This window comes from Lutjanus erythropterus, chromosome 17 (genome assembly GCF_056507025.1).
Source record: "Lutjanus erythropterus isolate fLutEry1 chromosome 17, fLutEry1.hap2, whole genome shotgun sequence".
Lineage (NCBI taxonomy): Eukaryota > Metazoa > Chordata > Actinopteri > Lutjaniformes > Lutjanidae > Lutjanus > Lutjanus erythropterus.
Window position 1 is genome coordinate 36,766,865 of NC_139333.1, and position 25,163 is coordinate 36,792,027.

At 38.8% G+C, this 25,163-nt stretch overlaps 1 protein-coding gene across 1 annotated transcript in view; it reads left to right on the forward strand.

The window, feature by feature from the left end:
• fasn (fatty acid synthase) overlaps window positions 1–25,163 on the forward strand; it is a 72,424-nt gene extending 47,261 nt beyond the window's left edge. The window contains exons 29-42 of the mRNA XM_084740472.1: window positions 1,075–1,253; window positions 2,121–2,240; window positions 2,927–3,049; window positions 3,465–3,688; window positions 3,971–4,172; window positions 6,893–7,044; window positions 8,106–8,197; window positions 8,305–8,699; window positions 9,925–10,116; window positions 10,284–10,511; window positions 13,463–13,674; window positions 14,771–14,869; window positions 19,479–19,730; window positions 20,638–25,163. Coding sequence (XP_084596598.1) covers window positions 1,075–1,253; window positions 2,121–2,240; window positions 2,927–3,049; window positions 3,465–3,688; window positions 3,971–4,172; window positions 6,893–7,044; window positions 8,106–8,197; window positions 8,305–8,699; window positions 9,925–10,116; window positions 10,284–10,511; window positions 13,463–13,674; window positions 14,771–14,869; window positions 19,479–19,730; window positions 20,638–20,775 — 2,608 coding nt within the window. The 3' untranslated portion in view covers window positions 20,776–25,163. The remainder of the gene's footprint in view (window positions 1–1,074; window positions 1,254–2,120; window positions 2,241–2,926; window positions 3,050–3,464; window positions 3,689–3,970; window positions 4,173–6,892; window positions 7,045–8,105; window positions 8,198–8,304; window positions 8,700–9,924; window positions 10,117–10,283; window positions 10,512–13,462; window positions 13,675–14,770; window positions 14,870–19,478; window positions 19,731–20,637) is intronic.

The window sequence follows — 25,163 nt, forward strand, 5'->3', positions numbered from 1 at the left end:
GTGCCAAATCTCTCCCTGCTGATGGTATACACCATAGATGTAAAGGTCCTGATCTTCTTTTCCTCTTCTCACCTGACCACACATTGTTTTTGCCTGGTGGATTATGAGACTGCACAGATTCTTGCAAATCTTGCCACAGTACAACTTGGCTTCTGCTGCTTTCCCACTCAAGGTTGTTTGAACTAGCTCTGTCATTACCATAGAATCAGTCCAGTTGAGTCTTTCATCCTCCACCCCTCTCTGAAGACTCTGGGGGTGTTGCCTCATAGATATCTTAAGTAGCTAGATTTATGGGAAACTGCATGTTGGGTTGCCAACCCTCTATGCCTCTTGGTTCCAGTCTTTCCTGGATGTCGCCCGTCTTTCCGGGTGTCACCGGCCTTCTCCCGGTTGACTGTCAGCCAGGAAAGGCTTAACTATGATTTTAAGAGTAAGCAAAGAGATTACATCTTGTGATGCATACATAAGTAAGAATAAAAGTACTTAAGACTTAAAAAAGACTTAAAAATCCACTCATAAAAGTAGAGATACCCTAAACAACTACTTAATTACAGTAATTTGAGTATTTGTAATTAATTACTTGCTTCCCTGAATAAAACTAGCAATATCATGCTGTAGAAATACTCCATTACAAGTAAATGCAGAGAAGTAGAAGCAACAAAATGCACTTTTAAGTACCAAAAGTTTAAAGTACTCTTGCAGAGTGACCACTGTGACTGGCCCCTCAGTCAGCTGAGATTCTACAGAGGGAAATTTTGAATTTTATTTAATTGTTGTTTATTTAATTTTATTTTTATTATATATTAGCTTGTGCACTTATTTGTAACTTGTAACAGGAACTTATTTCATGATTAATTTTTCATATTTTATGGATAAACATGAATGCATAATCTCATTAGATAACCGTTGAAAGCTGAAATGTACGTATTTCTGAGCATCATGTTGTAAATAAGGTGCTCCCCCGTTTGACTTTTTCTATTTTCTTTCTGCATGGGTGCCCTCACAGCAGCATCAAGCATAGTTACTTCATACTATAATGGCAAATAATACTAATCCTGACACACTTGTGTGCAGGACACTGGAGCAGGCAGCCTCAGTGCCAGTGGTCTACGCCACAGCCTTCTACTCTCTGGTGGTGCGTGGCAGGCTCCGCCCCGGAGAGACTGTTCTTATCCACTCTGGGTCAGGGGGCGTCGGCCAGGCTGCCATCGCCATAGCACTCAGCAGGAAATGTAAAGTCTTCACTACAGTCGGTTAGTATGCAACACTCACATTGCGCACTGTCACAGTGACAAAAAAGGTTAATAAAATTAAGAATGCATTAACTCTGATGTGATTTCTTATCTTATTTCTTATTTTACTTATTTTCTTTTCGTGAGAAAGCCAATTTGTGACAGAAAAAATCCAACAAATTAAATTATTTTTGTCACAATTATGACTTCTGTCTTATAGTTAAAGGGATAATTCGCCCATATCTGATAAATGGGTCAATATCTCCTCACCCTCATGCCAATTGAAAGTCAGGTTTAGTTTTTTAGTCCACAAAAAACTGCTGGAGTTTCACAGGAACACAGCACTGCAAATCTCCCAAACAATTGAAGTGAATGGTGACCAGTTTTCACATGTAAAATACAACAGATAAAAAAATGCCTTCATACTTCCCATCTGGTGTAATCCAAGTCTCCTAAAAATCTGACATGCCAAGCTGACTTGAAAGATGTAATTTATGCCATGTTTTTAGCCTGAATCTTCACTGTAGATACCTATTAGTATCTGCATGTCAGAGTTTTGGGTGACTTGGATTACACCAGATGAACAATATGGAAGCACTTTCTGTCTTTTTCTTTTTTTAAGCTTTTTTTCCCCGTTTGATAACTGGTAACCATTCACTTTAATTGTCTGGGAGGTTGGAGGATGCTGTTTTCCTGTGAAACTAAAGATTGAATTTTCATTTCTGGGTGAACTATCCCATTAAGAGAAATGTTAGAGATACTTATTTCATTTGCAGTAACTATGATACACTAAGCTTTAAAGTGGTATAGTACCTAATAATTGTGGGATAATTTTGAGAAATTACCTGATATGAACTGTAAAAATCTTTTTGTGTCTGTTATTGCTAGGCTCAATGGAGAAGCAGTCCTATCTTCAGGAGAGGTTCCCTCAGCTCTCAGCAGAATCCTTTGCTAACTCCAGAGACACCTCTTTTGAACAGCACATCCTGCTTCACACACAAGGCAAAGGTGAGACACCTCCTCCTGTAGTAATAAGTTGTGTTTGACATACCATGCTTTGACATATTCTCTCTGTAGAATTTCTAAAATAAGAGCCACCTTTTAAAAACAAAGTATCATACACTATACATATGTACAATGCACCAGACTTACAAATTTCAAAGAAAACTCATGCTAAAAGTATGATAACACCTCACTTTTCACCATATTTCTCACATATTTAATGGAATTTTGGTGGGTTTGGGCTGTGATATTATTATTATTATTATTATTATTATTATTATTATTATTATTATTATTATTATTATTAGTTTTGTTGTTGGCAATTCAAAATCCCTCCATGTATTGTCCCTGTCACTGCCAACTCCTACTGTTGCACAGAGGGAAGCTTGTTAAGAAAAATACAGTTGAGTTCAGGATGAAATATACTAATGAGGGTCAGGTTCAGACAGAATTTTGTCGGGCAGAATTTTGTCTTTTCGGGCACAGCTTTTTAGGCCTAATTAAATTTCTAACCACATGGTAAATTTTTCACCCGAGGAGTAAATGGCTAATTTAGTTTAAGTGACTTGAGATCAACATTTCCACAGTGTACAGTTTGAGACCATTGCATACAAGCCAGCTTTGCAGTGCAGTATTTATTATACATTGAGAATACAGTACAAAGTGAGTACAAGTGAGTGTGTGTGTTTCAGGTGTGGATGTGGTGCTGAACTCTCTGGCTGAGGAGAAGCTGCAGGCTAGTATTCGCTGCCTAGCAAGACATGGGCGATTCCTGGAAATCGGCAAATATGACCTGTCCAACAACTCCCCACTGGGTCAGTAGGAAGCCTCTGACTCACACTCAGGCTTACAAATATATACTAATTTAAGTTTATACTAATTTAACAAATTTATTGTTAAAAATAAACTAAAGGTTAAGTTTATAATGTTGTAACACAGATGTTTTCGTTAGGGTGTAGTCACCTAAAAATAAGAATTGTTGTATTTTTGTTACCTTAGAATGAACTGTTTTCATCTACATAGAATTTGGGTCTTCTTTCACGCAGTCTGCATGGTTTCTTCAGTAGCCTAAAATGGACAAAGCAAACACTGGTTCTAGATACAGTCTTTAGGGTTTTTCATGAGTTTTGTGACCCCCTCAGACTCCCTACATGCTTGGCAGTCACCATGGTTTCCACTTCAACATGGTCAGTGTCGAACGATGTCATGATGTTGCTGTGATTTTTCCAGGCATGGCTCTGTTCCTGAAGAATGTTTCTTTCCACGGCATCCTGCTGGATGCTCTCTTTGAAGAAGGCAATCAGGAGTGGGAGGAAGTGTACCAGCTGCTGAAGGAAGGCATTGTGGGAGGTGTAGTTCAGCCTCTAAAGACCACAGTATTTGAGAGGGACCACGTGGAGGAGGCATTCAGATACATGGCTCAGGGCAAACATATTGGCAAGGTCCTCCTGCAGGTCAGTTTCACCTCTGACTTTTAGATTATTCCTGATGGACAACCCATCATGATGTATTGGACAAAGGACACTGAAAGACTTTGTAACACTGTGCCTGCTGGAAAAAAGAATAAAAACATAGTCACTTGAAAACTAAATAATCCTGGAAGATCCTAGATGTTTTAGTTCATTCTCCCCATCTCAGTTTCTGATTAATCCACATAACTGTGACTGAAAAACACTTACCTTCACCCCACCAGTATGCAAGTATGTATCATCTTACTAGATCTTCTCTTTACTCAGGTCTGTCAAGAGGAAAAGGGTGCAGCAGTGCAAACTGCTCGCCCTTTGTCTTTTCCAGCTATCTGTCGCACCTTCTGCCTTGCCTCCCACTCCTACATCATCACTGGTGGACTGGGGGGCTTTGGTCTGGAGCTTGCTCAGTGGCTGACAGAGAGAGGAGCCCGCAAACTGGTGCTGACTTCCAGATCAGGCATCAGGAATGGTAAGGCACAACAGCACGAGGCTACTCAGTCAGTCTGAATGAAACTGAGCAGTGACTGGGAGCAGTTAAGTGTTGTTGTTTGAGTGTGTAGCTGGATGTTCGGCATTAGAAAAATTGAAAGTCACAGTGAAATGGAAGTTGGAGTGTAAGAGTGGCAATGACTGATACAGTTCTTTCAATGTTAGCATGACACAGCCATGATTGCACCAAATTTGACAGAATGACATTTACAACAGGAGAGTTTTAGCCTTCTTCAACTTGTAAGTGTGTAGTCACTCGCTGCTCAGAGCACTTACACTGTGCATTATTTTTTTTATTGCAAGACAAGGGACAATACAGCACAGGTACAAAACAAAACAAAGAACAAATTAGTACATGTATGAAACAAACAGTATAACAGAGCAACACAAAGAAGACAAGAACAGCAAATACAGGTTAGTACAACAGATTTAGTTTTTTTCTCCTTTTTTATGCATCGTTCATCCTTTTTTCCCCTTGACTGACTGGACCAGCTTTGGGTTGCACCTGCACCCTTATAGGAGGGGACTTGGCCATTGTGGACCTGACCCCTTAAAATACACTGCTCTCAGACCCTGAGAAAACCCATTTCGGCTGCTTGTATCCGCAATCTCGTTCTTTCAGTCATTACCCACCCTTCATGACCATAGGTGAGAGTAGGAACAAAGATTGGTAGATCGAGAGCTTCGCCTTCTGCCTAAGCTCTCTTTTCATCACAACAGTGTGGTAAAACAAACGCTATTCCGCTCCTGCTGTTCCAATTCTCTGGCCCAGCTCATGCTTCATTGTCCCCTCACTTGAGAACAAAACCCCAAGATACCTGAACTCCCTCACTTGGGGTAAGGACTCATTCCCTACTCCGAGTAGACAATCCACTGAGAACCATGGCCACAGACCATGGCCTCATCCCAGCCGCTTCACATTCGGATACAAACTGATCCAGTGAGTGAGTGCCATTAGAACCACAAAACAAACAGAACAAAACATCATCTGCAAAATGCAGATGATGTTTTGCTGATGTTTTGCTTTTTTCCTGTGAAACTCCAGCAGTGTTTTGTGGACTAACAGAATAAACCGGACCCTCAATCAGCATGAGAGTGAGTAGATAATGACTGAGTTTTCATTTTTTGGGTGAAATAAATTGTGTATATATATATATACATATATATACATACATATATAGGGGTATAATGATTCACTCATGCATCCAATGCATTGGACTTAAATGTGTAAAATACGAGAGCATTGGTTCAGATGGCCTGTATTGGTAAAAAGCTGAACATGATTTGGAAACAAATTGATGCAGCACCAGCGTATCAATCATCTCATTAGGATATGCATATGTTTCATTTTTGGCAGCAGGGAGCTACCACTGTAACTTTCCTCTGTTTTCTCTCTCCTCCTGCCTCTGCCTTCACCACTCTTGCTGGATGCCTGCTGCTATGATCACACAAAACAAGCGCTCCCTCCTCCCTCTCCTGTGTCTCCTCTTCAGTTCCTCAAAACAGACCATGCTGAAAACAGTGACAGAAGTCACATTGTACTGCATCTCGCCACCAAACTTTCATAAAGCACAAGTGTAGAATAAGTTTGGGTTTTATAAGAAAGATGAGAAACACTGCTGCAAATCATTTATGTAAAACGTGTCTGACAGCAGAGAACAGAGCCACAGTCTGACCCACAGAGACGTCATGTCACTGTGAGAGCAGGTAACACTTCACTGTTCGTCCACACTAATCAAAACCACAGCACTCTTTATATGAAACACAGCAGCAGATCATCTTACTGCAAAAATACTAATATTTTAAACAGTTTTAAAGTTTGTTCACAGATTCTCATTTAGGCTACAGGATCTCATTTACACATGAGACCACTGTTATCTCTCTGTCTCTACTGTTACGATATTTAGTAAAACTATCAGGATTTATTTTAGCAACTAATAGTACTTTACAAATGTAGCATTTGTTGAATCGAAATGTAAATATTCACACATTGCATTGTCTTGTATTGCATCATATTGTATTGTATTGTGACAGGGCTCAATCATATTGAACCAAATCATTGGCTATTTAAGAATTTCTAAGATGTATCGTAACATTGAACATGTATCAAGATACGAATCAATCCATCTCAGTAAGTGAGATACACACCCCTAAATATTATTGTATCATGGTTTTTAAAAGAAGCCAGCCAGTCCATTTTTAAATGCTTCAAAAACATCACATCATTAGCATAAATAATACTTTGCCAGCAAAATCAGATTGTTTACAGTAACAGCTGTATGACTGTAACAACTTTGACTTTTGTTTGAATTTTCCTACAGAAAAGGGTGAGAAGCGAACTTTTCACAATATGTTATAAAGTGTGCCTTTAGTAGTTTTAAGCTGGATCACTTGGCTGTGTTTGTGGCCTGTCACAATATAGGCAATAACTGCCTGTAGATGGTTGATACAGGCAGATACACAGATACAACAATTAAAAAAAAATTAATAATAATATAAAATAAACATTAATTAAAATTAAATTAAAATTAACAATAATAAGATTTTGCTCTGCTACAGATGGGTACAAACCTAAAGCTTTGCTGCTGAATCATAGAAAAGAACAAACTGGTGTGTCATGTGAAAGTGATTTGGCTCTGGGTGCTGCTGTACCAAGTTTTCTTTTCACACTTTGACTTTTGAACTCTTTTTGATTACTAGGTTACCAGGAGAAGCGAGTGTGCCAATGGCAAAGTCAAGGTGTGGAAGTACTGGTGTCGACCAATGATGTTAGCACGCTGGAGGGAGCAGAGCAACTCATTGCTGAGGCCTGCGCACTGGGCCCAGTGGGAGGTGTCTTCCACCTTGCCATGGTAACACATCATGCCAACTCAGCATCAGTACCCCTCAGCTCTGTCTCCTTTTTAGGCCACCAGAGGCATTTTAAAACAGAAATCATTAACTTTTTGTTGCAAATGTAAAACATACTACAACAAACACTGTATTAAAAGGTTTTTAACATTTAAAATGTATTGATATGTTGTGTTCCCTGCTGCAAGAAGACATTAATCAGTTTACCTTAAATAAGGAGGGGAACAGCCCTGAAAAAATTAACAGTAAATAGTTTAACGACAGTGTGCCAGCACTACAAAAATATTAAGATCCAGTATTCACCTGGATTAAAATAAAACCCTGTTCTTGTTTTCTATACAAAAATTACAAACGAGTCAGATTCATGAGCATGACTCCATTCAGATTGCTGAAATATCTCAGTAAATGTTGAATAGCTTGCCAAATAAGATTGTTTAGACATTTAGGGTCCTCACTTGAGGACCCTGCTGACTTCTGGTGATCCCCTGGTGATGCGGTTAAGTTGGAATTTCTGCCTCTCAGTGAAATGTCTTGACAGCTGTAATCTTTGTTTTAGATATTTGTTTTTCCTTCAGGATTAATTGTAATAACTTTTGTGGTCCTCTGACCTGCACTACAACCAAACATTTAATCTGCCAATCTGTGTTAGTAGGGTCATTGTGAGCATGTTAGCATGCTAACATTAGTATTTTACCCAATGACCCACAGTGCTGAAGTACAGCCTCACAGCGCTGCTAGCAGGATTGTTAGACTATTAGTCTGGTTTGTATAAAAATATGTCAGTAAATGTGTTTTCGTGCATATTTGTTATGTAATTGTGATGATGTGAATATGGCCTTTACAGGTATTTATTATTATGTACAGTAGGCTTTTTGTTTATGCATCACTGAGGTTAATTTGACATCACGGTTCTTTTCTGTGATCAGTTCAATGGTAGCCCTGCTCTCCTATCCATACTCACCTCTGTGGTGTTATTGCTTCAAAAACAGCTTCTCTATTTAAATTCACAGTGAATTCACTTTGATTTGAACTTCATTATCATGTCTTTTTATGTCGTTATCAGGTGTTGAGAGATGGCATGTTGGAGAATCTGACCCCTCAGCTCTTCCTTGATGTTAACAAACCTAAATATGATGGCACCATAAATCTGGACAAGTAAGACACACACAGCCATTCTTCTGTTTAAATTGGTGACTATTCATTAAGGACTACTATTATTTTCTTTCTGCAACTTGATGCACTCACTTCCATTTCTTCTTCAGAGTGACAAGAAAATTGTGTCCAGCCCTCAGCTACTTTGTTGCCTTCTCGTCAGTCAGCTGCGGCCGTGGCAATGCTGGCCAAAGTAACTACGGTTATGCCAACTCAGCCATGGAGCGTGTGTGTGAAAAGCGCCGCTATGATGGCCTACCTGGTCTGGCAGTCCAGTGGGGTGCCATTGGGGATGTGGGTGTGGTCTTGGAGACTATGGGTGGCAATGATGCAGTGATTGGTGGCACCCTACCACAGCGCATCACATCCTGCCTGGAGGTGCTCGACGTCTTCCTGTGCCAGAAGCTGCCAGTGATGTCTAGCTTTGTCCTGGCAGAGAGGACAGTAGTAAAGAGCGAGGCAGGAAGCAAGAGAAACTTGGTGGATGCGGTAGCTCACATTCTGGGTAAGACATTCTTCAACATCTGTGATGTGAAAACATCAGATTTCTACGCAGTTAAAAAAAAAAGTAAACGTGTGTGTCCTGCTCATAGTTCTGTTTTAAAAGCTCAGTACACCACAGAGCTCTCTTGCTGGGCTCTTGACAGCTTGAGACTCATTGTGAGCTAACAGAGGAGTGCAGCTGGTGCATATCTTAAAAACAGGGAAGAAATAAACGGTAATGGAAACTCAACTGACAAGATATCCCCAGTATTTATTTACATTTAGAGTGGGGATGTGAAATCTTATCACAAGCGGTCACTCAGGAGGATGCATCTGGAGAAACACTGTAATGCCGGGTGTGAATCACTTACTTAGAGCTGTTCACTTATGATCTGATCACTCACAGCGCATGTTAATACCAGGTCTGAACAGGCTCCAAATGTTACCTATCTGAGAACTGTGAATGCTACATTCTGCATACTGCAGTGCTGTTCGCTGACTAAAAGGTTCTCTAGGTTACACTTGCAATTGATTAATGTAATAAATTGAAAGTGTAGTAATTTGAAACTGTCTCCATTTTTTTGGTACTTTTTCCATAGTACCATTGCATAGTTCTTTCTAGAAATCAGGCAAGGAAATTAATCACTTAATTGTCATCTTTGGGTGAATTAAAACAGTTTTGCAGAATCTCCCAAACAATGGAAGTGAATGCTTACCAGCTTTCACACATAAAAAACGACTGGAAAAAAAGTCCTAACATTCCATTTGCACACCATCACAAAATACATCCAGTTCAGACTGTGCAGGTGAACATGGCTCCAAGCTAAGGATTTATAGTGAAGATTCAGGCTAAAAACATGGTGTAAATAAATTTTTTTTGGTCAACTGGCATGTTGGGGCTTTAGGAGACTTGGATTACACCAGATGAGCAGTATAGAGGCATTTTATGTTTTTATTCTATTAATGTTTTTTTTTTTTTTTTTTTAATTTGAAAACTGGTCGCTATTCACTTCCATTGTTTGGGAGATTCTGCAATGCTATTTTCCTGTGAAAGTCTGGAAATGTTTTGTGGGTTAAAAAACTAAACCTAATCTTCAGTCAGCTTGAGGGTGAGGAGATAATGACTTTTATTGTAAAGAAAAAACACTATGGCATTTCGAAAACATCAGAATGAATGAACCTTCTGTCCTGAGCTAAATTTGATCAGGCTAAACTTACAGAACTGTCACTGCATCCATTATTCTCAGGTGTGCGGGATGTTAACAGCTTGAACGCTGATGCCTCATTGGCTGACCTGGGCCTGGACTCCTTGATGGGTGTGGAGGTCCGCCAGACTCTGGAGCGCGACTATGATATTGTCATGGCCATGAGGGAGATTCGCCAGCTCACTATCAACAAGCTGCAAGAGCTGGCCAATAGCAAGCCAGGTGGATCAAATGGTATTATTAAGCTGTATTTAAATCAGTCAAAAAAATGTAATAAGTCAGTATTTAGATATTTTAGTCTTAAATCTAGGTTTTTGTTGGATGTGTTTTTTAAAACCTGCTGATATGCTCAGAACAGAAAGAATATGATTTTGTTATCTTCACTGCTTCCAACTATCCAGAATCTCACCACTCTACAGCTAAGAGGGATGGCATTCGCACTTTGCTGGAGTCTGATCTGACCCAGCTATTAGTCAACCCCGACGGCCCCACAGTGACACCACTCAACAAGGTTCAGAGTCAGGAGAGGCCACTGTTCCTGGTCCATCCCATTGAGGGCTCCATTGCTGCCTTTAAGACACTCGCTTTCAAGCTGAGCGTGCCTTGCTATGGCCTGCAGTGCACGAGAGGTATTCTGTGTTCACAGACATGACTCATACAAGCCTAAGAGAAAAGAAAATAACAACCATTACATAAATATGCAAATATAGAGCCAGGGCACCCTCTGCCATCAAAACACAATTTTGTCTCTTGTTTTCAGGGGCCATATTTATTGAGTTTCCTAGTACAGTGACTTGCTCCTAGTGATGAAATATTAAGATTTCACCTTTCACCAAGATTTTCACCTTACAGTTAAGAGCAGATCCTGGTAAAGATAAAAGTTATTCCCAAAGTAAGGTGAAAAACTGTTAGGAGTAGTGAGGAGGACTTTTAAAGGTTTATTCAGTAGAGGAGAAAATGGTAGAAAAACAAAGAGGAAGGAGAAATACTCTCCAAACAGTTAATGAAATGCTACAGTTTAGATTGTGCAGAGATGTTTTGTGGTCCATTTCATTAGCGATGAAATTACATAATGATAATAATAAACTTTGTTTATATGTCACTGTTATTAACAATGTTGCAAAGTGTTTTACAAAATAAAATAAAAACAGATAGAGCAGATGAAACACTTATCCAACCTAATAACACTTTCACAGTCTCATATTATGATGCATTCCACATTTTAAAGTATGGCTTACAATCCATTCAATATTTTCATTACATAAAATAGTATTTGTAATTACACCATGCCCCAATGACAACTAAACTGTATTGGTTCTACTGTCCATCTCTGCCTGTTATCACTAAGAGTGCATTTTTTGGGGATCAACCAATCACACGTTTTTGAAATAATGAGTCAAACCTAGCAACAGGGCCAGTCATACCTCCTCACTTTGACAAAAGTTTCCTTTCCTTTCCTTGCTCAGAGTTGCTCTGAGAGTTCTCCTAAATTATTCCAAAGCTGTGAGTCCTTGATAGACTTTTTCAAGCTAAGTATGGAGCTGTCAGGGTATTCTCTCAGTCTCAGCACAAGGATTTACCATCAGGAGTTATATTCACAAACATTTGGAGTCGCAGATGGTTTGATTCATTTCTCTGCTCTGATTGTGCAATGCTTATGTGTCTATGTATGGATGAGAGCAGCCATATGTCATGTCCAAGAACCACAACCCCTTTGGGTGAAAACAACCACTGTAAAAGCAGCCAGCCAACAAACACTTTTTTACAGGTTAGTTTATGATGTTACTGTATAAATGGCATTGGTGCTGATTGTGTTTGTGGATTAAAAGGAATCTGAAAAGAGTCTTAGTGATAGGAGAAGTAAAGTTTTTATTGTGAAAAAATAGGACCCTATAATAAAACACTAGGTTTTAGAATTAAAGTTTGGTTGAACAGTACTAAAACAGCACAATTAAGTGTCTTAATGATATAAGAAGTGAACGATGTGTAAAATACATACAAGGACCCCTTTTTCTTTATTTTTTTATTTATAACAACAACAACTGACTGGCCAGAGGATTTGGACTCCTAATAGCTAAACAGCAATATGGTTTTCATTTCAATTTCTTTTCCACTGTATGCATTTAAACTAGCAAAGACCTTGGAATTTGTATTGACAACCAGTCAAATGAATTCAGTTCATTTGTATTCTGTTTTATTCTTACAGCACCAAATCATAACAAAATTATCTCAGGGCACTTTTCAAATAGAGGTCTAGACCAGTGGTTCCCAACCTTTTTCCCTTGGAGTCCTGCCTACTTGTATCTAAGGAAAGCTGAGCTGATAATGAATTGATAGTGTAGCAATGGCAGTATTTTCCTTTCATTTGGCATTATTTTGTCTGGTGTAGCCATTCATTGGATAAGAATACTTTAAATTAAACTTAAAATAAGAAAAAAGAAACCAAAAAAAATAAAATAAATAAATAAATAAAATGAGGGTGGCACGGTGGTGCAGTGGTTAGCACTGCCGCCTCACAGCAAGAAGGTCCTGAGTTAGATCCCCCAGCTCCCCGGCTGGGGCGGGGCCTTTCTGTGCAAAGTTTGCATGTTCTCCCCGTGTCTGCGTCTCCGGGTTCTCCGGCTTCCTCCCACAGTCCAAAGTCATGCATGCTAGGTTAACTGGTGACTCTAAATTGCCCATAGGTGTAAGTGTGAGTGTGTCTGTCTATGTGTCAGCCCTGCGATGAACTGGCGACTTGTCCAGGGTGAACCCCGCCTCTCGCCCAATGTCAGCTGGGATAGGCTCCAGCAGCCTGTGACCATTACGGAATAAGCGGTTACAGAAAATGAATGAATGAATGATAAATAAAATGAGAAAAAGTAGGAAAAAAATTTGTGTTTTATGACTTATGAATTAATAATGATAATGAATAGTCAGTTGTTATCATTTTCAACTGTTGGTTAAGGAAAATGCACAAAATTTGCAATCCAAATAGGAGACCAAGTACTTACTTACAGGCAGGTGACACATTTTGAAACATAAAACTTTGTTGTGTTCTCCTTTAATTTGTCACCCATCTGTAGAATTCTATCACAAAACACAATTTTTGGTTGACAATAACCCAGTAACATCTGATTTAATGTGATGAAGAGTTGAAAAATATTATTTTTGTGTATAAATTTGTACTTTACCACACCTGTAAGGTGCTGTAAAAGATTGAAAATGCGCCTTGAAAAAAGCTTAAAGTACGAAGGGCTTCAGAACAGACAAAGTCTTGGAGACTCCCCGTGATTTCTGGTGCTCCCCAGAAGAGGTTCCAGATACCAGGTTGGGAACCAGTGGCCTAGACCATACATGTTATAAAGCCAAATGTTCCCACCAAGAGCAACCACTGAGGCAACAGTGGTGAGGAAAAACTTCTTTGCACAGGCCAGGTTCTTTATTAAGAGTTGGGGCCATCTGCCAATTAGAGTGTTTTTCTTTCACCCAAAAAGGGAAGGGGGCATGATGCAGCAGCAAAGTGCCCTTTTGAGTTGTTTCGATCCATGTACATGTGTACATGTATATTTTGTATTGTCTCTTATCCCATCTCCCCCAGCGGCTCCTCTGGACAGCATCCAGTCCTTGGCAGCGTACTATGTCAACTGTATCAGACAGGTTCAGCCAGATGGGCCGTATAGAATCGCTGGCTACTCCTTCGGTGCCTGTGTGGCATTTGAAATGTGCTCTCAGCTTCAGACCCAGAATCAGCCTGTGGAGTATCTCTTTCTGTTTGATGGATCACACTCCTATGTGGCAGCCTACACACAGGTTAGAGAAGAGAACTAATACGCTCACACTCACACACACACACACACACACACACACACACACGAGTCATGAACAATTAATTGTGAGCCACGAATATCTTCAAGTTTAATGATGCATGGAGTTTTGAGAGGGAAAGCCAAAAATTGGGATTTTAGCCATTAATCCCATTTATTATAAATTATTATATTATATTATTATATTATTATAATCCCTGATTACTTTGGGAGATTTTAAAAACATGCTGAAGTTTTAATGTTCTTACATGCACGTTTTAACTAGGAATTGTATTAATTTTTTAAATTTCTTACTGGCTATTTATTTTGTTATTTCTCTGTCTTTTCTCTGCTTTGTTGCCTAATTGTAATCTCAGCATCACTGAAAATAAGGGCCACCCCTCAATGTATTCCCGAGAAATAAATATTTCTACTTTGTTGCCTAATTGTAATCTCAGCATCATTGAAAATGAGGGCCACCCCTCAATGTATTCCCGAGAAATAAATAAAGGTTGAATGAAAATTAAATGTTTTAAAAATGTTTAATAGCTACGAGCACACTAGCACAATACTAGCACAATACTAGCACACTACTACATGTGTCTTCTAAACTACAGTAGCTCTATAGAGTCAGTAAAAAAAGCATATTGACTCTTACCATATATTTAGAGAGCATAACAGTTCCCATAGTGAACATAATGACCCTGACTAAAAACAAAATGTTGTGACTGTCTGTTGATATGATCATAGTTTGTAGTTTTGGAACTATTCATAGATTAATACATGGGTATTGAGCTTGGCAGGTTTATACATAATATTTTAACATTTGACCCAGTAAATATAATCATGCATTAGCAATTCTCAAATTCGAATGAAGTGCTTCAGATTTTATTTTAAATATATTTTGTGTTTCTTATCTGCAAGGTTTTGAGTATTGGACTTGTATTGTTTTGGTATCAACTATTGTGATGCTAAACTTGGTATCTGTATCAAAATCAAAACTTTGATATCACAACAACACTATTGTGTAGTTTGGTACCAAATTGAGGTTTAAATGACCTGTAGGTTGGTTATGTGAAGTTAACTCAGTATTTGTTTTCCAGACGTACAGAGCCAAGTTGACACCAGGAAAAGAGTCTGAGGCTGAAACCGAAGCCCTGTGTGCCTTCATCCAGCAGTTCACTGGCACTGAGTACAACAAGGTACACTCCCCTGTGCACACATACACACATATATACACACACACAAACACAGACGTTTACCAAAGATTTTCATCAGTCACAACATTTAAGTTCACATGTGCTCATTGCGGCCTCATGTGTGGTGTCATCAGCCCAATGATTCACCACATCTTTGTCAAGTGTAGACTTCAAAACCAAGGTAATGTTATTTTTTTACAGTGTGTTTATTAACATTTTACATATTTAAGCCCACATGTGTATAAAATTAAAAATCCAAATGTACAGATGTGCACTTCAACAATCCATGTCTACACTGAAGTAAGGATGACAAAAACACACCATCAAACAGATTAGCAAACAAAACCAAACAAAACAAAGAACTAAAAAATAAATAAAATAAAACAAAACTCTTAGACAAAATAAATTTGTACATAGATTTGAAAATCATATCAAATTTAAGATAATTTCATAGATCAGTGATTTGAACTCATAGGAGCCGCACTGTGAGGTTTACATCAGTCTGTACATCTGTTAGCTCCATATCTTTCACAGACAAATTAAATGGTCCCCAAACCGTCTCAATTAAGTCTTTCTTCCCTTTTTGTATATATGACATTTTTCCAGAGGAAAACCCAAACCAAACCTAATGTCAAACCCAATATGTGACACTTGGGCTGCTTGTCTTTTTCCAGAATAGTGCACTTGATTTGTTTTAGTGTGCAGAGCAAACATATCCATCATTATTTGTTCACTCTTGGTATACTAATGTATGACCTTCTGGATAGAATGCCAAAATTAAAATAAACAGGGATCATTAGAAAGTCTTTTGAGGTAATTTTTTTCTGTTGTTTTTCTTTTTCTTTTTTAAATCTCCTCCCAGAAAGCTTTAACCTTACTACACTGCCACACACAGTGAATTAAATTCCCCTTTTCCTTTATACATTTTGTTCATGAATCGGGGATATTACTTTTATATCTATTTAATATAACTGTCTAATATATGTCCTTATTGTCCATTTATGTTGTAACAGTCTTAATCTTGTGTTGATTGATTGGGTATGAGCCTTAGTGCATATTAATCTCCATTCCACTCAGGAGATCTCTGTTCCCAGGTCTTTGTTCCATGTATTCCATTTGCAATAAGAGTTTTCTGTTGAGTTGGGCATTAATAAATTGTACAACTCTGATATAGCACCTTTGCTTAGGCTGTCCTTAGACATCAGTTTTTCCAAATAGGATTTTGAGGGGGTAATGTTACTTTTTACACCTTAAATTAAGAGAGTTGTGTCAATCCAAGCTCTGATTTAGTTTCTCATCTATATGCAACAATTATTTCATTTCCATTAACACAGAAATTATGAGAAAACACCTAAATGGACTTCTACAGTATGACATGCAGCATTTCAGCCACAGTTATGTTTTGTTTCGTTTTGTTTTCGGCTGCAGAACTTAAAGTTGTTGTATTTTTTTTTTTTTTTTAACATCGGCAGGTTTACAGTTTGTCACAGGTTTGACAGATGAGTAAGCCAATGACAGTAAACAACAAAAAACAAACAAACAAACAAGGAAAAATACAAGCAGGAAAGTACAGACACGGTCAGGACACAGTGCCCTGAAAGTATACATCCACTGTTTCCACATCAGACCACAGTGGAAAATGGAAAATGGCATGTGGTCTGATGAGTCCATATTTACAGTTGAAGACAAAATTATTAGCCCCCCTATGAAATTTAATTTTTTTTCCAAAATCTTCCCAAGTGCTTTTTTAACAGAGCAAGGAATTTTCAACATAGTATTTCTAAACATACTAGTTTTCCTTAGAAAGCATTAATTACTTTTATTTGCACAGAATAACTATTTATTTCAGAAAAAAAAAAACAAAAATGACCAGAGTCAGTATTATTAGCCCCCTTAAGAACTGACCTTTTATTGAGCCATAGTACAAACTACTGTTGTACAATGATGTGCTTATCCTTGTAATGCTCAAAGCTTGTAAAATCAAGTTAAAACTGAAGCTTAGGTTTAAGCTGTCACTTGAGAAAGCATCATGCCAAAAACAAAAGAAGTCAGTTTAGACTTGAGAAAAAGAATTGTTGATGCTCACAAAGCAGGCGGAGGATATACAAAGTTATCCCAGCATTTCCAAGTGTCAAGACCTGGAGTGAGAAGTATCATCAAGAAATTCAAAGAGAGCCACACAGTACAGAACAAGCCTGGCAGAGGTAGGAAGTCAAAGATTTCAAAGACTCTAGAAAGAAAACTAGTGAGAGATGTGTCTAAAGACCCCAGAACAACTGCCAAGACACTTGTGAATCTCAAAAAAGACAATCACTAGAGCCCTGCACAGGAATGGACTGCGAGGTTGCAGACGAAGAAAAACTCCACTTCTGCAGAAGAGACACCTTCAAGCCAGACTGAAGTATGCTAAAGACAACCTGGAGAAAGATTTCGCATACTGGAAGCATGTCCTTTGGTCCAATGAGAGGAAACTAGACCTCTTTGGCCATAGAGACGTTGCTTATGTTTGTAGAAAGAAGGGAGAGGCGTATAACCCAAAGAACACCGTCCCCACAGTGAAACATAGTGGTGGGAGTATTATGCTGTGGGGATGGAACTGGGAATCTCATCAAGGTGGAAGGAATCATGAAGAAAGAAGGATATGTGAAGATTTTGAAAGAAAACCTCAAGCAGTCGGCAGCAAGACTCACTCACTTTGTCTTCCAACACGACAACAACCCAAAACATATGTCGCTCCTAGAGAAGAACTACCTCCAGAAGACCAAAGTGAACGTTATTGACTGGCCTGTACAAATGCCTGACTTGAATCCCATTGAAAATCTGTGGGGTGAACTGAAGACCAAGGTCCATGCTGGAAGACCATCAAACCTGGAGGAGCTTGAGAGATTCACCAGAGACAAATGGGCTGGGATTCCTCAGGAGACAAGTCTGAGACTTGTTGAAAACTACAACAAATGACTGCAGGCGGTTATTCAGCAGAAAGGATACACAACTGACTATTAGCAACAGAAGGCTAACAATTTTGACCCTGGTAGTTTTTAGTTTTTGTGAAATAGTTTTGCTTCTGTGTGCAAAGTAAAATAATATAAGAATCCAAAATAAAACTAGGATGTTTGGAAAAGATGTAAAAAAAATCCTTGCTCTGTTTAACAGGACTTGGGAAATACTTTAAAAAAAATGTCATTTTCAAAGGGGGGGTAATAATTTCATCCTCATCTGTATCCTGTTCCAGAGAGATGGGCGCATCAAGGTAAAAACAGAGGTGGATGAAGTGATGTACCCATCATGCCTAATGCCTACCATACAAGCCTGCGGGGGCAGTGTTATGATCTGGGGTTGCTTCAGTTGGTCAGGTTGAGGCTCAGCAATGTTATGTGCCCAAAAAATGAGGTCAGCTCACTACCTGAATATATTGAATGAGCAGGTTTTTCCAATCAATGGATTTTTTCTTCTCTGATGGCATGGGCAATGCCATGATTCATTAGGCAAATTGTGAAAGAGTGGTTCAGGGAATATGAGACATCATTTTCACGCATGGATTGGCCTCCACAGAGTCCAGCCCTTAACCCCACTGAGAATCTTTGGAATGTGCTGAAGAAGACTTAATGCGCCAGTCTGACTCTCCATCCATCACCAGTACAAGATCTTGATGAAAAATTAATGCAGCTTTGGACAGAAATAAATTTTGTGACATTGCATAAGCTTATTGAAATGATCAAAACAAAGCTACAGGCGGTCCTATGAAATATTAGTGTGTGACTTTTTTTCTCTTTTTGGCCAGGCAGTGTGGTTTTAAGCTTTCATTCATTCATTTCCTGTAACCGCTTATTCCGTAAGGGTTGCGGGCTGCCGGAGCCTATCCCAGCTGACATTGGGTGAGAGGTGGGGTTCACCCTGGACAAGTCGCTAGTTCATCGCAGGGCTGACACATAGACAACCACTCACACTCACAGTCACACCTACAGGCAATTTAGAGTCACCAATTAACCTGCATGCATGTCTTTGGACTGTGGGAGGAAACCGGAGAACCCGGAGAGAACATGCAAACTCCACACAGAAAGGCCCTGCCCCAGCCGGGGAGCTGGGGGATCGAACTCAGGACCTTCTTGTTGTGAGGCGGAGGCTAACCACTGTACCACCATGCCGCCGGTTTTAAGTTTTGACTATTTTAATTATTTTTCCCCTGTGCTAAGGCCAAAGATTTGCTTGTACAACATCATGTATAATGGCAGACTAAAATCAGATTGAAGACTCAAAAAACAGCGTGCACATCCAGAAACAATTAATACTGGGTGCTGGACAGAAGAACAAATACAAAAATAGTTCTACACACCAGAAACTGCTCCTTTAGGAAATTTAATAGTTTCTCCACATGATGTTTCAGTCACCAGCCCTTCATCAGACATGACTAATGAATGATGATGATCAGGATAAAATCAGATATCATAAGAAGGGTTGTACATCACAGAATGCGAGACAGGTGTGTGACATCATGTGTAAACTTCCTATGTGGTCTGTCCTTGTTTATATCTTGGTCTGTGGTCTGGTATATCACTACATATCCTACAGTGGTCTCCATCCACATCTCTGATTCCTCACTCTTATCCTACAGCTTCTGGAGACTCTTCTCCCACTTTCGGACCTGGAGGCTCGCGTCAGCATGGCGGTGGACCTAATCACCTCCAGCCATAAGAACATCAGCCGGGACTCACTGCGCTTTGCAGCCACTACCTTCTACTACAAGCTGAAGGCTGCAGATGGCTATGTGCCTGCAACAAAATACCATGGCAATGTGACACTACTGCGTGCCAAAACCAGCAGTGATTATGAACAAAACCTGGGAGCTGACTACAAGCTCAGCGAGGTACCAAACCACAAATATACACACACACATTTGCATGTTTCAAGAGGGCATGTTTAAAAATAGACCAACAGGTAAGATTACTTTGTCAAAACTTCTGCTGAGTTGAGCCCACTTTAGGCTTTAGGCACACCTGAACCAGAAATCATCCAGTAAAATGTCCAGGAATGGAGGTGGGAGTAGAGTTCATGATTCTTTGATTTGTCTTGTATTGAACTTTATTCTTCTGTATGCTGGGATTGAAAACTTGATTGAAAACAAAGTGAACTTGCAGTCATTGTTCAGGCATGTTAATATGGACATTATATGGAGATTTTTTTTTCTTTTAAATGGTGCCAAAACGCTCATCAAGAGGGAAGACGTCTCGTAAAGATCCAACATGCCAAGTATACACCATGTTCACCAGTTTATACAGTGTATACCACATGCACACTGGATGTGTGTGGTGTGATGGTGTGCACATAGAATGTCAGGATTTGAGGATACTTGGATTATGCCAGATGAGCAGTATGGAGGCATTTTAATTTTTTTCCCAGTTGTTTTTTACAGTTGAAACTAGTCACCATTCACTTCCATTGTTTGGGAGATTCTGCAGCACTGTTTTCCTGTGAAACTCCAGCAGTGTTTTATAGACAAAAAAAACGTCAATTGTGCTCAGGAAAATGCCTCTGTAGTCGTAAATCCAGCACAGAGAGACTCCAAAAAAGCTTTTTTTGTAGACCATCAGAATGAAGAACCCTGGTAAAGAAAGATGCTCTGGACAGCTGCTTTGGACAGTTATTTTTTGTTAAACCCTGCATTTAACTGCACATATTGTAAATTTGAGTATGTGACAAACAACTCTTTGAATCTTAATGTATATAAATGCTGGATAAGTTGAATACGTTCTGACTGCTATATCTTTCTTCAGGTATGTGATGGCAAGGTGTCAGTCCATGTCATTGAGGGAGACCACCGCACCTTCCTAGAAGGAGAAGGGGTAGAGTCCATCAGCAGCATCATCCACAGCTCACTGGCTGAGCCACGTGTCACAGCAAGGGAAGGCTAGACATGTCTAATCCAACCACTTCCTCCAACTTCCCACCAGTTCCCAGTTCCACAACATTCCTAAAATAGGTCTTCTCCTCCCATTAGTTCAGGATGTGTAGATTTAACTTTGTTTAATACAGGGAGCATAATACAGCAAGTCTTTTGACACAACATATTTATGTTCTGTGCCATTTTGCCCTCATATCCCAAATGCACCTTATTCCTCCTTATGGCACCTTTTCAAAGCTCACTGGTCAATTTAAACATATCTTCCTATTTGGTACATAAAATGTGCTGTCAGTTTGTACAGTATGAGTAAGGTTTTCTAATTTATGTCTCATTATGTTGCCATGTTTCAGCCTGTTTTGTAGTAGGGGCACCAATTTCAAGGAATTTCTCTAGTCAAGAGTCAGCTATATAATAACCCAGAACTAATAAATCATTAGTAATTTCTAAAATACAACATCTGTGTTTGTTTTAATAACGTTTTTTTATTAACTATTTGCATGGGCTATTTTCATAGCACAACCAAGCAGAATTAGTTATTTAGAGAAAAAAAAACATTTTATGAAATACATAATGGAAACTAATTAATCAATAAACATGGCTGCTTGTGCATGCTCCCATTCTATCTGTCAGTGATCATAAAATGATTAAGCTCACAGGCTTCAATGAAGGATAGAGATTAAACTTCTGTCATTTAAGGTTGATTCTTCCCTGTTGTCTGTGTTTGTCAATTCTGGTGGCAAGCAGGAACACATAATAGACTACACTGATGTCTCAACAGCACATGTCAGTTCTTACTGGTCTTATTTATGAAATTAGAAAATTGTAGCTACACAGTCTACACCACTGGTTCCCAACCTGGGGTCTGGGACCCCCTTTTGGGGGAGGGGGGCATAAATCACAAGGGGTCACTTGTCAACTGAACTCATAATTTCAGGGTTCATACACCTTTTTCAAAGTCAAATTCAAGTCTTTTCAAGCTTTTTTCAAGGCGCATTTTCAGTCTCTCACAGCACCTTATAGTTGTGGTGAATACCATTTATATAAGAAATTCTGTCATTAAAAATAATTTCAACTTTTCATCACATTAAATCAGATATTAGTGGATTATTATCAACCAAAATGATCTTTTTTGATAAAATTCTAGAGACAGGTGACAAATTAAAGGAGAGCATGGCAAGGTTTTATGTTTTAAAAATGTGTCACCTGTCTCTAAGTAAGTACTTGGTATCTTACTCGGGTTGTGAATTTTGTGCATTTTCCTTATAGTTGAAAATGCTAACAATTGATTACTTGATTAATCATTAATAATTAATAAGATATAATACTCTACTTTTTTCCCCCTAATTTTCTTTTTTTTCTTGTTTTTTCCTTATTTTAATTTAAAGTTTTCTTATCCAGACAAAACAATGCCAAATGAGGTGCAAATACTGCCATTGCTAGACTATAAATTCATCATCAGCTCAGCTTTCCTTGGATACAAGTACGGGGGACTCCAAACACCTTCAATGACTAAACCACCTGCTCAGGTGGAGCCAGTTACCAGGGATGTAAAAATATAGCCAACTTTGCTACCCCATGAAATGGATTGTTTTTTTCCTTTGAGAGTAAATGGGGTTTACAACCAGAGAAGGTGTTGCACAGTTTTTGGCTGTTTTTTTTCAGGCATGTGTTAAGTGCTTAGCCACAAGGAGTAACATTAGTGTTGTAGCTGTAGTAATTTGACATAACCAGACACCTAGGGGGATAGCTAGCAAACCTTTGAGACTGTCAGACAACAACTCATTTTCAGTCATTTTCCCATGTTCCTTTTTTTCTTCAGTTTCATTAACCATCAAATGACACACTGTTTATTCAGACAGTTGTAGGATATGGGCTGCATAAATATCACACACATTGTAACTTGTTTCTCAGGACAGTTAGCTTGGGAGGCTGCTGAGGAGACAAAGACAAGCATGCTCCTCTGACTTCATCTGTATGAAAACAGCACCGCCAAGTGGCACAACCACATACAATAAAACCACTGTACAGTTTTTTTTATTATTACCGGGTATTCAGACCAAAAACGGCACTATGTCTGTGTTGGTGTGGGCATGCTTAAAGGGATAGTTCATCCAAAATGGAAATTCAATCATTATCTACTCACCCTCGTGCCAATTAAAGGTCAGGTTTAGTTTTTTTAGTCCACAAAACAATGTTACATTATATCTGTACACTGGTCACCATTCACTTCCATTCCATGTAGTTTTCCTGTGAAATAGTGTTTTGTGGAGTAAAAAAACTAAACCCGACCTTCAATCAGCATGTGGGTGAATAGATAATGATTGAATTTTCATTTGAACTATCAACCTCTACCTTTAAGGAAGAGGTGAGACAATGTAATGCTATCAAGTAAGTTCAGTTTGAACAATACACACCTGAATTTTAAGGCATATCAGAGGCTAAAACACAGCAAAGCAGTTTATAAAACAGTGAGAAAGAATTTCACATCTCTGTGACAATAATGGCCACGCAAACAGAATAACTATCCAGTTCACATTACAAAGTAATCTATCAGGAATGCGCCCTTTCAAGTATTTGATTTTCCAGCGCACATTGCATTTCTTTGTCAGAGGCCTCTATTCTGGCATTAATCAAAATAAATGAGGCCACTGCGTTGGTCTGAACATAGTGTCAAACTGCATGCCCCATACCTCACAGATTTTCAGTTAAAGTTTCTGATCAGTTAAATTATTAAGTGCACCTGTTAACATGTCTAGATTGTATTGTGTAATGTTGACATTGACATCATGGTGCATATGCACAATCTCATATGAAAACAACAGGAAAATAATCTAGCAGAGCACAGCATGAAAGGCTGTTGTGCACAAACCAAATGCTATTTCATAACTGTATACTAATGCATATTTACACCTTCAAATGAGGACTCATGTCCTCTACTTTAAATGTGTTCACTTTACATGTTCATACCTTTAACCCAGTTAGTGAAGCTCTGCTCATGTATGACTTCTTTCTCACTGTATATGCACACAGACCTGTTGAACTGCCATGTTAAAATGACTCCTGACCTTGCATCAATGCAGAAGTTTAACATTTATTACTTAGGAAGTGTTTTTCAATTTTGTCTTTTTTAATTTACCTTGTCAAAAAAGAAATTCGTACCTATGTGTACCTATTTGTTTACCTAAAGGATGCTTTCACATTATGGTGTTTTTTCCCCTTGAGGCAATGCTGCAGCAATTTGATTGTTATTCTTGTCAACTGAGTCAAACCAAACCAAAACTCACTCAGATTATGGAAAGGCTCTAAAAACATATTAATGCGGTGTAGACAACTGCAAACACAATGTGTTATGCATGTTTTTGAGTGATATTATGGAATAAGCACACTAAATGACCTCTGTAGACCATACTGATCTGTAAAACAGATAGTTTTGACAGGACCAAGACAAAGCTCCACTGTGCATACAAAAGGGTTTGGGGGTAATTTTTATCATGCAAGAAATGATTCAGTTTTGATCAGACATCTTATTTCCATCATCATAAAGATTGCCAATACTTATGAAAAATACCTTATACTAATGCAATATAATTATGAATGTTTGTAATTTCACTGCTGTCAACTTGAAGCATTTCAAAATATTAACAGCTTTAACAGCTAGGGTTTGAAAGTACCCATGAGGTAGTAAGTAATCTCTTATCCATCATGGAGACCAGTGCTTATTACATTATTACAGTTGTTACCAGCAGTTATTTGTCCTGCAGCCCTTCAAATAAAGTTTGTGGAAAATGAAGACATTGCATTTAACAGAGAGAACTTGTTACAGGACTTAACATGACTGAGTCATGTTAAGGTCATGAAATATGATCACACTAATGGGCAAACGGGAATCTCAGTATCTGATTAGTTAGAAGGACTTGATGAACTTCTGTATGAACATAAACTATTGTTCTGCATGCAAAAGCTAGTGACAGTTACAGTGTGTTAATAGACCCATTGTGATGTACTGAAATGTTGTGATGCGCATTTGTCTCACTAATTGAGGCATCCCTTCCCAGATCAGTTGTGAATATTGTATGTGGACATAACTGAAATGAACAGCAGGCCCTTGAACAGTAGGGGAATCCCCTCTGTCCAGGATCTGTTTCCTTCCTTACCTGTCTCTGACTCCCATAACCCTCACTTGGTTTCATGACCCTCGGCAAGCAGTCCAGTCCCAGTAGAAAACAGCCACCCTGACCACTGAGACCTCTGCTCTGGTCTATGAAGGGTCAGGTGACTGCAGGCAAATGTGGTGATTGATTACAGTGCAAAGGAGAAGGAAGTGACAGTATATGCTCCTCCCACGTATTGTAATATTTCTAGTATCTGTTACAGCTAATAAAAGCCTCTAGCTAATCA